At 42.9% G+C, this 13,899-nt stretch overlaps 1 protein-coding gene across 1 annotated transcript in view; it reads left to right on the top strand.

Moving 5' to 3' along the window:
* PHLPP2 (PH domain and leucine rich repeat protein phosphatase 2) overlaps positions 1-13,899 on the top strand; it is a 74,287-nt gene that overhangs the window by 39,371 nt on the left and 21,017 nt on the right. The window contains exons 7-11 of the mRNA XM_055145411.1: positions 1,251-1,397; positions 1,760-1,990; positions 3,737-3,939; positions 4,809-4,869; positions 13,250-13,345. Coding sequence (XP_055001386.1) covers positions 1,251-1,397; positions 1,760-1,990; positions 3,737-3,939; positions 4,809-4,869; positions 13,250-13,345 — 738 coding nt within the window. The remainder of the gene's footprint in view (positions 1-1,250; positions 1,398-1,759; positions 1,991-3,736; positions 3,940-4,808; positions 4,870-13,249; positions 13,346-13,899) is intronic.

The raw sequence follows: 13,899 nt of genomic DNA, 5'->3' as shown, positions 1-13,899 counted from the left end.
AGATCTCAGCCCTGGGTCCCACACACCTGGGTTCCTCTGCTGGTACCTTCATGCGTGAGGCTCATCTGAACGTGTGGAGAGGGGCCTTGAGCATGGCTATGGCTAGACTCTGGAGGTCTTTGGCTGCGGGAGCTCTGCTCAGGGCGGGGAAGGAAGCTGGATATATGGTTATATTAGATATATGGTTTATAAATATCTTTTCCCATTCATTAGATTATCTTTCCATCATTTTAATAATTTCTTTTGCTGAGCAAAAGAATTTTCAGTTTAATGTAGCCTCAGTTGTTTAATTTTACTTTTCTTTCCTTTCCTGTTGGTGCTTTGTCTCTCCCGACATCTCTCTAATGCTAATGTCATGAATAGTTCTCCAGTATTTTCTTCTATGTACTTTATGGTTTGTGGTTATATATCTCTTTAGTCTGTTTGAATTCTGTTTGTTTTCAGGGTTGGAAAGTAGTTCACTTTTATTATTTTACCTCTGATTATCCAGTTTTCCCATTGCCAGTTGTTGAAGAGATTCTTTCTTTATAATACACACATACACACACATGCACATACTCATATACACCTGTTCTGGGGATCAGATTTAGGGCCTCACAGATGCTGAGTATACTCTGCTGCTCACCCAAGCGGTGGGGTGTCCTCTCATCAGTTCTTGACCAGTTGGTCAAGTGCAGGTTCTGGAGGAGGTGGTGTGCCAGAACCTGGCAGTGCTGTAGTAACCTGAGCCCCTCTGGCGGTCTACAGAGGCTTCGAGGGACATCGCGGCAGTACTCAGGAAATCATGTGGTGCTAGGTATTGAACCAGGGTTGAAGGCATTGGCCTTAACCCATGTACTATTTCTCTTGTCCCCAATTTTTGTTTTTTGGCTTTTGGGGCCACACCCAGCAATGCTCAGGGGTTATTCCTTGCTCTGCACTCAGAAATTATTCCTGGTGGTGCTCACGGGCCCATATGGGATGCTGGGGGTTGAATCCAGGTTGGTCATGTATAAGGCAAACACCCTACCCGCTGTCCTATCTCTCTGGCCCGATTTATTGATTCTTAAGGGAAAGAGAACAGTGATTCCCCCTGCACCAGACCTGGTTTTCCTTGATGATATGGAGTGGGCATTGGTGAAATTAGTATCTGTGCTGAGCATAATGTTTGTGTTAGCACTCAACAAATATTTTTGGAACAGATTTTATGATGAACATTTCAAGTAGTTTGTTTTGTCAATAACAGTATGATTTGTACCTTTGTATTTTAGATTTTCTCAGCTGAAGGGCCTGAACTTGTCCCACAATAAACTTGGGGTGTTCCCTGTATTGTTATGTGAGATTTCTACCTTGACTGAGCTCAACCTTTCCTGTAATGGCCTCCATAACTTACCGAGTCAGATTGGCAATCTACTAAAGTAAGTATTGGACATTCACTAGGTTTGTCTTCTCCCTTGCAGAATAATGTATCTGGCATTTGGAATGAAGGGAGTACCATGTGAAATTAGTCATATACTCATGCAGATTTCTAATCAGTAGCAGTTAAGTGCCTGTTGTAGTGACTAGTCCTTAGTTTTAACAACAAAGACTATATTTGTTGCTGTAAGGCCTTTCACATAAGTGTTTATTGTATGAGCCATCTATGTAGTCTCTCTGCAGAGACTTAGATCCAAAAACGACTTTGAATTTGTAATAAATGTTGGTATAGACAGAATCTCTAATTCTGTTTGTTCCAAATAAGACTTTCGTTAAAACAGTCCTGTTTGTTTTCTTTTGGCAGTCTTCAAACCCTTTGTCTTGATGGCAACTATCTGACTACTTTACCTGAAGAACTGGGAAATCTGCCGCAGCTTTCGTCTCTGGGAATTTCCTTCAACAACTTTAGTCAAATTCCTGAGATTTTTGAGAAACTCACTATGTTAGATAAGGTGGTGATGGCAGGAAACCGATTGGAAGTCCTCAACTTAGGGCTGCTTAACAGGATGAGCCATATCAAGCACGTGGATTTAAGGTACGGTTACATTTTACCATACTTCCTCTGTATTATGTTCTGGTGGATCTTTTGTGTTTTCTTTTATGAAGACTTCTTTAAAACATTTAGGTTGGGCTGGAGCAATAGCACAGCGGGTAGGGCGTTTGCCTTGCATGAGGCCAACCCGGGTTCGATTCCCAGCATCCCATATAGTCCCCTGAGCACTGCCTGGGGTAATCCTGAGTGCAGAGTCAGAGTCAGGAGTAACCCCAATGCATCTCCAGGTGTGACCCAAAAAGCAAAACAAAACAAAACAAAACATTTAGGTTGTTTTCACTCCATAGCAGAGAGAGATATTGACAAAAGGGAGGTATACCACACAATACCTTTTTCAAATTACCGTTTTTTGGTGGGTGTGGGGGCACACCCAGTGGTGCTCAGAGTGTACTCAAGGACCACTTCTCACAGGCTTGGAGGACCATATGTGGTTCTGGGGATCGAACTTGGGTTGACTGCATGCAAGGCAAGAGGCTTATCCACTGTATAATCTTTCTCGTCCCTTATATTACCTTTGATGAAGGTTGTTCTGTCTTATTTTCCCAGCAACATTTTTATAAGTTCCTTTTCCTTACATCCTTACCAGCATTGGATTTTTAGCAGTCAATTTTCTTATTAGTGTAATAGGCAGAAAATAGCATTTCTTTATTTCAGTCAGTACTTATTCATTTTAGGACTGGGGTTGTAGCTCAGCATCATGTAGAGTACTTGCCTTGATGTATAGGCCCCGGTTCAATCACTGGCACTTTGCTGATGTATGAGGTTGAGCTTCTTTTTATATGCTTGTTGGTGGTTTGTATTTTTTCATAAGCTTGACTATGGAAATTAAAATAATCAGGTTCCTTCCTGATCGCCATTGTATAATAATTAAAATATTAAAGTTTATATTAAAGTTTATAACTTATGAGTTTTATATTTTAGTTATAATCTCCTAAGGAATTTGGTAAAGATATATACTTGATGTTCTGTCATTTACACTGTCATTGAAGTCCCTTATGAAGACATAGTAACACATTTACTGAAGTGAGAAAGACTTGCATGCATTAAGTCTGCATAGATGAGAACTCAGAGCAATTTTCTAGTTTGTCCTTGAGCTCCTCCACATAATACTGATTATTTTCCTCCCCTCAGTCAGTGCTGTAGAGCTGGTAGATGGCTGCTTCCTCTTGGCCCCAGCTAGCACTTCTTGAGTGCTACTCATTAACCAAAGGTTGTGTTCATCCTGTCCCTCTCTGCTGCCTCTTTGTCCCTACCTAACTTATTAGCTGTTTGGATAAAAATTTAACTGACTGGGGCTGGAGAGATAGTACAGCAGTAGGGCACTTGCCTTGTACACACCCAACCTGGGTTTGGTCCTCAGAACCCCCTGTGGACCCCCACCATCAGTGCCAAGAGTATTCCTGAGCACAGAGTCAGTGTGACAGTGTGAGCATTGCACAGTGTGACCCAAAAACTGTAAAAAGAAATTTTTTTTTTATAACTGACTATGGATATGGTTCTCTGTTAAATGTGTGTTTTTACTTACCAATCTGGTTGTCTAAATTTGTTTATAAACAAAGGACTGAAGGTATAGCTAGCTATGATTATTTACCTACTACCTTGCAGACTGAGGCAGCAAACTTGTCTTAAGTTGTTTAGGTAAGAGAAACAGATCAAACCTCTCATTTCTCTTTTGGGAAGCATTTAATAAGTTTTATTTCTGATGATTTCCTTACTTCTGAATCTTAGGATGAATCATTTGAAGACCATGGTTGCTGAGAATCTGGAGGCAAATAAATACATCACCCACGTGGATTTGCGAGACAATCAACTGACTGACTTGGATCTCAGCTCCCTGTGTAACTTGGAGCAGCTGCATTGTGAGCGGAACCAGCTGAGGGAGCTGACACTGAGCGGCTTCTCCCTTAGGACGCTCTATGCCAATTCGAACAGTGAGTTCTCTGTCCAGCCAACTGTTCTTATCTCTTGTGTCTCTTGACAGAGCTCTCTGATAACAATAGCATCTGTGGTGTCCCTCCGGCGTGCCACAGAGTGGTGTTTGAGGCTCATTGAGACCTAGCTTTATCTTTTAAACTTGCTGACACTACTGTTTCAGCGGTTGAGATGTGCACAGAGTCATTGCAAGGAACGACAAAGACGTTCAGTTTCACTCAATGTCAGCGAAATGCAGATTTAGACAATACTGTTTTATACTTATCAAGTGGGGGGATAAAAGCTCGGTAGCATAAATGGTGGAGAGAAGTAGCAGCAATCCTGCATGCCAGTGAGAGGTTCAGGTGGTAAACCCTGCAGAAGAGATGGTGGTGTTCAGGTACCATGCACGCAGCCCATGGTTAGGGGCGCCCTTGCCAGGACATTCTCTCAGATGCATGTGAACTGCATTTGGGTTATAGTTGAAAAATAGGCATGTAACTTAATAAGAAAACATGCAAACTGTTCATCTTTAAGTATTGTACTGGAGTAGACATAATTATGCTAGAACTTTGTATATTAGAATGGATACCTCAAATGGATTAGGAACACACAAAATTCTTTATCTATTATGATGTATTAAAATTTGAAACACTGAAATGATTTGCTGGCTATAAGAAGCTACATCAGGAGTGGTTGAGTCATATTCAGGATCTGCTGTTGGCTGCATTTGTTTTCATGCTGAATGAAGCAATTATTGTGATTTACCTTATGGCTTTTAGTCTTTCGTTAATCTCAGAAAAGGATTTTAGTTTTCTCTGATTTCCCTAAGTCTCTTTTCCCTGTGTCCTGTGACTGCTTGTTCCTTATACCCCTGCTCTTTTGGTAGGACTGACAGCAGTGAATGTCTACCCGGTGCCCGGACTGCTCACTTCCCTGGAACTCTCCCGGTGAGTGCAGAGCATGGGGGCAGGGGACGCTCCACAGCAATGTAGACATGTATGTACTCTGATAGTTTGGAGGGATAAGAAACCTGAATGTACTGAAATATTTGAATGTCCTGGAAAAGAGCAAAAGGGTAAGTGGACAAATTTGATTAATAGCTGTTAAGGGAAAGGTTTGCCTAAAACAACATGAATTATTCATTCTAAAAGTCTATGGATTTAGGATGAGATATAAAGAAACAGACCTGGGGCCGGAGCGATAGCACAGCGGGTAGGCGTTTGCCTTGCACGCGGCCAACCCGGATTCGATCCCCGGCATCCCATATGGTCCCCCAAGCACTGCCAGGAGTAACCCCTGAGCATCGCTGGGTGTGACCCAAAAAGAAAAAAAAAAAAAAGAAACAGACCTGTGTTCCCTCCATGGCAGTAATTTCCTTTATTTATTTATTTATTTATTTATCTTACTGCTTTTTGGGTCACACCTGGCGATGCACAGGGGTTACTCCTGGCTCTGTGCTCAGGAATTACTCCTGGTGGTGCTCAGGGGACCATATGGGATGCTGGGAACCGAACCCCCGCCGCCGCATGCAAAGCAAACGCTTATCTGCTGTGCTATTGCTCCAGCCGGGAAATTTCCTTTTTGTTAACTGGAATTAGGTGATTGTTGTTTTCCTCCCTCCCTCCTTCCTCCCTCCTTCTCTCCCTCCTTCCTTCCTTCATTCCTTCCTTCGTCCCTCCCTCACTGCTTCCTTTTTTCTTCCTTCTTTCCTTCCTTCTTTTCTTCCTTCCCTCCCTCCTTCCATCTCTCCCTCAGTCCTTCCTTCCCTTCCTTCCTTCCTTCCTTCCTTCCTTCCTTCCTTCCTTCCTTCCTTCCTTCCTTCCTTCCTTCCTTCCTTCTTTCACTCCCTTTCTCTTTCCTCCCTTCCTCCCTCCCTCCCTCCTTCCTTCCTTTTCTTTCCTCCATTCTTTTTATTTATTTATTTATTTATTTTTTGAATCACCATGTGGAAAATTACAATGCTTTCAGGCTTAAGTCTCAGTTATACAATGCTGAAACACATATTCCACCACCAAAAAAACCCCAGTATACCTCCCATCCCTCCCTCCCCACCTCTGTAACTGATAAATTTCACTTTACTTTTTCTTTACTTTGGTTACATTCAATATTTCAACAAAAAACTCACTATCATTATTAGGAATTCCCCACTAGAGACAGACCTGCTGTGGAGACATATGAGGTTTTGGATTTCTGTATTTTAGCAACTAAGTCCAGGGAAATTTCTTCCAGAAATTGGATCATTGCAAGCTTATATCTCTCATTAGTGGTCCTCATAATATGGTGGTCGCCACACCCTTCCCCCCCAGCAAGGAAAATGCGAGAGAGTAAAACCTTTCCCCTCCAGGGCAGGCATGGGGCTGCGACTTAGTTCTCAGTCTGGAGACATTCTGCAAGGAGCTGCCGGTACCAAAAGGATTATAATTGCCAGGAGCCGCTGTGTTCTGAGATTGATTTCTGTGCCTCTAGGATAATGGACGCTCAGGGGTGGCGGAGCCATTCCTGAGCATATATTTTGTATATCAGGAAAGGTCGGTTTGGAGCTGTCCCAGTCCTGTATACCGGAGCCGTGTTAGTAGAAGCTCAGTGTCGCCTGGGCTCCATCAGGAGAAGGTGTGCCAGCAGCTGTACCTTCTCTGTTTGGCTCCCTGGTGTTGTTGGCCCGGTCTGGGGTTCAGAGCAATCTCCAGCCGGCGGAGACTGCCGAAGTGGCTCAAATTCTTCACTACCTCCATTCTTTTTTTATTTTCTTTTATTATTATTATTTTTTATTTTTTTAAATTATTTTTTAATAATGTAGGAGTACTGCTATTTGTTCAGTCATTGATTAAGCTGATTGATTTGGGCATGAACTCCACATTACTTTCACTGTCACTGTTATCCCTTTGCTCATTGATTTGTTCGGCGGGCACCAGTAACGTCTCTCATTGTGAGACTTATTGTTCCTGTTTTTGGCATATCCAATACGACACGGGTAGCTTGCCAGAGTCTGCCGTGCGGGCACGATACTCTCGGTAGTTTGCTGGGCTCTCCAAGAGGGGCAGAGGAATAGAACATGGGTCGGACTCGTGAAAGGCAAATGCCTTACCTCTGTGCTATGGCTCCAGCCCACACATTACTTTAAAAAAAAATTAATTGTATAACTGTGAGATAGTTACAAAGCTTTGATATTTGAAATTCAGCCATATAATGATGGAACACCCATCCCTCCACCAGTGCACATTTTCCACCACCAGTGTCCCTAGTATTCCCCCCGCCCCCCTCCGCCACACACACACAAACATCCCAGTCCTCACCCTGCCTCTATGGCAATTTCACCAGTACTCTCAAATTTGGGGCATTATGTTTTGCTCAAATTTTCCCACCCTCATTCAAACCTACCTGCCAGGGGCAGACACTAGATAATTTATTCTCCATTGCTCATTTTGAATATCATGAGAGCTCATATGGCTGCGATTGTAAATGTAAATTTCTAGATTGTAAGTGGTTGGGTACGAAGACATCTCTGTATGGTGCTAATCCATTTTGGAATTCAGTTGGGAGTCTCTGGACCAGGGCTGTTGGTGCACTGAGATGGCACCCGGAGGCAAATTGTGGACTTGACAGCCAGTCTGCTGGGTGTGCGGGGACCTGGGGAGGGACGGCCTGAAGATTTAGTCCTGGAGCCCACATACAGGTGTGGGGGAGTGCTTGCTTGTGGAAGCTCTTGGTCACCAGGATTCCATCTGGAGTAGGTGGGGAGACTGCACCTGCTCCATCTGGGGTGCCCCAGTGAAATTGGCTTAGTATGGGGCCTGGAGAGACCTCCAGCACTGTGGTGTCTTCTTGGACTTGCTGCTGTGAATCTGGGCTCTTGGTGCGCTAAGATCCACATTACAAAATTTTCAGCAGATTATATCTTGGTGAGGACCATCCTGAGACTGGAGTCAGGCTGGGGGTATGGTGGTGATTTTGGATTATGGAAGCAAGTGGCTGTATTTTCCCTGTTCCCTTTGCCATCACTGTAATAACTGGCTGCCACATGCCTGGCTTCGCTCTTGCACATTTTCTGCTTGTGCTGTTCCTCAGAGGTTGCTCATCTCGTTATGGTTCTTATTAAGGCTGCTCCTTTAGTTGTGGTGCTTGAGCATATGCTCACCAAGGGGTTATTATCCTAGCCACAGTGCCCACGCAATGCTTGCCAGGTGCTCCATACTCTAGTTGCAGTGCTCACACACACTAGCCGTGGCACCTGGGATCCATGCCAGCAGAGCTCCAAGACTGTGTTCAGTGCATGCGAGGCAGCTGCTCAGCTGCTGTTCCCCTCATAATTTTTGTTTTCCCATGACTTAAAAGCTTTTTTGTCAATAGACTTCTTTTATTTTAAAATTTTTTCATTTTTTGTTTTGGGTGGGAGGGAGGCACATTTGGCAATTCTCAAGGACTCTTTTCTGATTTTTTTTTTTTTTTTGCCACACCTGGTGATCTGGCGATGCCCAGGGGTTACTCCTGGATCTGCACTCAGGAATCACTCCTGCCTCTGCATTTAGGGTACTGGGGGACCCTGTGGGATGCCAGGGATCGAACCCAGGTCATCTGCATGCAAGGCAAGCACCCTACCCGCTGTACTCTCTCCACCCCCTCTTTCTGGTTCTGAGCTCAGGTGTGATCAGGGGGAGTGACCATGTATGGTGTATGTGGTGCTGGGGACTCGAACCTAGTGGCTCAGTGTGATGCAAAACAAGTGCCTTATCCCCTGTACTAAATTATCCTAAATTTAATTTTTTGAATGGCTATTTAAATTTTTTATAATTAATATGACATATTGGTTTCATGTTAATCACAATGATTTAGTATTTGTATGCACTGTGATCACCAGAAGTCTTATTTTTAATGGCTTAAATATTTTGCTTTTTTTCCATATTCTTATAATCTACTACGATCTGATTTTTTTTTAAATAAATTTATTTATTTTTAATTAATGAATCACCATGAGGGTACAGTTACGGATTTATACACATCTGTGCTTATGCTTCCCCCATACAAAGTTCGGGAACCCATCCCTTCACCAGTGCCCATATTCCACCACCAGTAAACTCAGCATCCCTCCCATCCTCCCCAATCCCATCTCCCCCCCACCCCACCCTGTCACTGTGGCAGGGCATTCCCTTCTGTTCTCTCCCTCTAATTAGCTATTGTGGTTTGCAATAAAGGTGTTGAGTGGCCACTGTGCTCAGTCTCTAGCCCTCATTCAGCCTGCAACTCCCTTCTCCCACATGGCCTTCGACTACATTATAGTTGGTGATCCCTTCTCTGAGTTGCCCTTTCCCCAGAATGTGAGGCCAGCCTCCTAGCCATGGAGTCAACCTCCTGGTAGTTGTTTCTACAATTCTTGGGTGTTAGTCTCCCACTCTGTTATTCTATATGTCATAGATGAGTGCAATCTTTCTATGTCTGTCTCTCTCTTTCTGACTCATTTCACTTAGCATGAAACTTTTCATGCCGATCCACTTAAATAAAAAATTTGTGACCTCCTTTTTTCTAACAGCTGCATAGTATTCCATTGTATAGATGTACCAAAGTTTCCTCAACCAGTCATCCGTTCTAGGGCATTCGGGTTTTTTCCAGATTCTGGCTATTGTAAACAGTGCTGCGATGAACATACATGTGCAGATGCCATTTCGATTATACTTTTTTGCCTCTCTGGGATATATTCCCAGCAGTGGTATTGCTAGGTCAAATGGGAGCTCAATTTCTAATTTTTTGAGAATCGTCCATATTGTTTTCCAGAAGGGCTGAACCAGTGGGCATTCCCACCAGCAGTGTAGAAGGGTCCCTTTCTCGCCACATCCTCTCCAACAGCGGTTGCTTTTGTTCTTTTGGATGTGCGCTAGTCTCTGTGGTGTGAGGTGGTATCTTGTGGTTGTTTTGATCTGCATCTCTCTGATGATTAGTGATGTAGAGCACTTTTTCATGTGCCTTTTGGCCATTCGTATTTCTTCTTTGGTAAAGTTTCTGTTCATTTCTTCGCCCCATTTTTTGATGGGGTTGGATGTTTTCTTCTTGTAGAGTTCAACCAGTGCTTTATATACCATTGATATCAACCCCTTATCTGATGGGTATTGTGTAAATATCCTTTCCCATTCTGTAGATAGTCTTTGGGTTCTGGTCACTGTATCTTTTGCGGTGCAAAAGCTTTTTAGTTTAATGTAGTCCCATTTGTTGATCTCTGTTTTTACTAGATTGCTTAGTTCTGTGTCACCTTTGAAGATACCTTTATCTTCAATATACGATCTGATTTTTGATGAGAAATTTTTTGAAAGAAGAGATTATCCTCAGGCCTTTATTAGTTTTGTTGTCAAGAGGCATAAGTGTCATTTGCTCTTTTGTGGGGGGCTAGGGAGGTTGTTCAGCTCACAGCGCCTGGACATTGTGGTGCCAGGGATGGAGCTCCTACGAACCAAGCAACACTCCAGCCGTCTCCCCTGGTCCTGAGGTCCCCCTCCCCACCCCAAATATTTTCAATAGTTTATTTAGCATTGAGAAATCAGTAGCTGAGGTCTATAGTTTAGTCTATAGTTCAGTGTAAAAATTGAGAATCAAATAAGCAGTTACAGTGCATCATCCTAGCCATTGGGAGTAAAGAGTGCTAGAAACAGATAAAAGGGACAGTGGACACCGTCCTGCGTGGTCAGGGTTGTTGCAAAGGTTTAATGAGGTGGTAAATATAAAGTATATAGTGTCATGCCTGACATTCATAAGTCTTTTAAGGAATGTCAGCCCTTATAACTAGCTTTTTGTTAGCTATTTTATTGTCATCCTAATTGTTAAATTTATTCTAGATTGCCTTCTATCCATTTCTTTCTGTCCTATCTTCCCATAAAGCCCTAATATGGCTCAATGGTAGATTTACCTTTGTCACTGAGCTTGGGCATTGCTAAAGGTGTTTGTTCTTGTATGGATACCACTGTGGACACTTGATTCCTAGCCCTGCCTGTAGTGGACCCATCTTTCCCCCATCAGCTTTTCTCCAGTGTCCTGGGCTTCTTCGCTGAACGACTTCCTTCCTCCACACCTCCTCTTCTCTACTCATCTTTCTGTTGGATGAGAAAATGGAGCTTGAGCGATTTGCTTCATCTTCTAGCTGCCTCATTTGAATTTGTGAGATTTAAACCCATTCCTCATGTCTTCCTGTGGTCAAGGCCAATTCAGTGCCAGTGCTTTTATCCCATCCACTACTTGCTCGGGACCATCCCCTCCTCTTGTGTTTGCTCACTGTATTCCTTTTCTTGGTCTATCCACACTCCTATCTCTTCTGTCATAACAGACAAAAATGTTCTCCTTATTTTGCTACTTCTTTACTTTCTAATCCTCATCTCTTTTTTTGCCAAATTTTTCTGAAAAATAGTTTAGCCTATCAGTTTTTCATTTCCCATTTGCTTACTCCTGCTTGCTTCTTATGGAACTTTTCTTGGTTAACACTGTTAATCATTCTCTTAGTTCTTCAAGTACGTTATTTCCTTGGCTGGCAAATATATTTAGATTTTTGTGTGTGTGCTATTTGGACCGTTCCTTCTGTCTCTGTTTCGCTCTCTTCATCAGATAGCCCTCTAGAGGTTCATTATTCCAAGACCTGCCCTTGGTCCACTCTGCGTCTCAGATGACATGATCTCATGTACTGCAGTGATTCAGCTATGCTCAGTCAGCGTTAGCCTCGTGGCCAAACCAGAGCCCTCTTCTCTGAGCCTCCTCTGTGTTCAGCACATACTAGGTGCTTCAGTCTCACGTCTCCAAGAACCTTAAGGATGTGCAAAATTAAGCTCGTTATCCTCTCCGCCACCTACCTTAACTTTATTTATTTATTTTTTTGGTCCTTGGTCTATTTTAACTTTTTTACTTTTCATATGAAAATCACATCTAGATGAACAAGATTGCAAAATCACCTTTTTTTTTTTTAGCTCATTTGGAACTTAATAGTTTTTCCTCTACCTAGGCTTGAAACTTGAAAGTCATTTTTGATTCTTTCCTCTGCGTAACACTAACGTCTAATCCACCTCCAAGTCCTTGTGGTGATGTGAATGATTTTATTTTTGCCTCCTTATAGGAGTTCTGGCATCCTTCCTTCCCTTCCATGCTTACTCATTTTCTTTCTAGGTCCACATCATTCTGTAGCAGCTTCCTGGTTCCCCTAATCTTCTCCTAATCTAATCAATACCTGCTTGTATCCCAGACTGCCTGAAGTTCTGTCAGCGCTCCTCCCACACATTCTGCAGATAAAGCCACACCCACTTTGCTGTAAGTCGGTCTCCACCTGACACTCCAGCCTTGATTCTTCTCACTGTCTCCTGACAAATGCTGCTCCAACACTGCCAATCTGCTCGTTATTCTCAAAACATGCCAGGTTATTTTTTCCCTGGTCTCTGTAGTCTGCTGGTGTTGTTACCGCTTGCTCAGAATGCTCTCATCTTTGGTCATTGCACACTGTTCTTTAAATTCTCACCCACGTGTCAGATTACTTAGGGAGCTTGTCTTGATCCATTTCAGACAACATGCCTACTTTGCTGGGCTGTAAGGGCGGTGTCTACATGTCTCTGATGGATTCATTCTACCTCTTCATAAAAGTGTAGTGGTAAGATATTTTGAAACTAGAGAGGCGAAGTGACATGGAGAAATGAAATTTCTCTTACTGAATGTATGGCCAGTACTCTACTAAGTATTTGAGCTCATATTCTAAATTGATTCGACACTTCCCCCAATAAGTTACCTTTTAGCTCTACTTCCTCATTTTGATTCATTCTCTTCTTGCCCCCTAGAATTTGCTGGTTTTCTTCTCCCCAGTAGTTAACTAGAGAATTTTTCTCATTCTGGTTGGTTTAAAATGCCAAGTCTGGGGCCACACCAGTGGTGCAGTGGATAGGACATTAGCCTTGTACATGGCCTACTGGGGTTTGATCCAGCATCTCATATAATCCATCAGGCACTGATGCGTGATCCCGGAGCACAGAGTCAGGAGTAAGCATTGAGCATTGCTAGGTGTGACCCAAGACTTAAAAATAAATAAAATGCCACTTCTGTTAAGTCTCTTCTGACTCTCCCCCACCATCCTAGCACGTGGTTTCCTCCCACTGAAAGCCTCTGTGATCTTGGGGCATATGCAGCATTTCCTGGGGGGATGCAGGACTGTGATTCTGATGCAGCACTGTACTGGGCACTCACTGGGCACTTTACGGTGACCCCAGGGTGTCTTAGGAATAGTGCTCTTGCTCCTGGGGCTCCCAAACTGGCTGTGAATACAGAGTGAAATGAGTTCCATGTGTTATCTTTAACAGTACCTTCCAATATCTTCTGCAGAAACCTGCTAGAGTGTGTCCCCGACTGGGCCTGTGAAGCTAAGAAGATAGAGGTATTAGATGTGAGTTATAATCTCCTGACGGAGGTTCCTATGAGGTATGTGTGTGTTTGTGCATGTAATACGGATTATCTGTTATATCTGTTTGTGGGTTTGTGTGTTTTTAATTATTTTCTTAACTTTGTGTTGCATTCAAAGGCACTTTATTTATTTATTTATTTTGGTTTTTGGGTCACACCTAGTGATACTCAGGGGTTACTCCTGGCTCTGTACTCAGAAGTTATTCCTAACAGTACTCAGGGAACCATAAGGGATGCCAGGGATTGAACCCAGGTCAGCTGTGTGCAAGGCAACTTGCCCTACCCCACCCCCACAGCCCCACTCCTGCCCTGCTGTACCTCTCCATTCATTTTTTAAATTAAATTAATATTTTGAATTTAAAACTTTAATTTAAATTAATATTGAGAACCAGCTGAGTACAAGGCACAGCGAAGTGCTCTAAGGAATACAAACGATTATTGCAAAATCTTGACTTAGAAGGAACTTTCTAAATGTTCAGGTAATTTTTCCATAGATAACTGTGATAAAATGTAATGAGAGACTGGGCATAGGTTGGTAATAATGATTGTAAAAACAGATTTTTCTTGGATGA

The sequence above is a fragment of the Sorex araneus genome, chromosome 8 (assembly GCF_027595985.1).
Source record: "Sorex araneus isolate mSorAra2 chromosome 8, mSorAra2.pri, whole genome shotgun sequence".
NCBI classification, from domain to species: Eukaryota; Metazoa; Chordata; class Mammalia; order Eulipotyphla; family Soricidae; genus Sorex; species Sorex araneus.
This window is presented reverse-complemented; position numbering and strand designations above follow the sequence as displayed.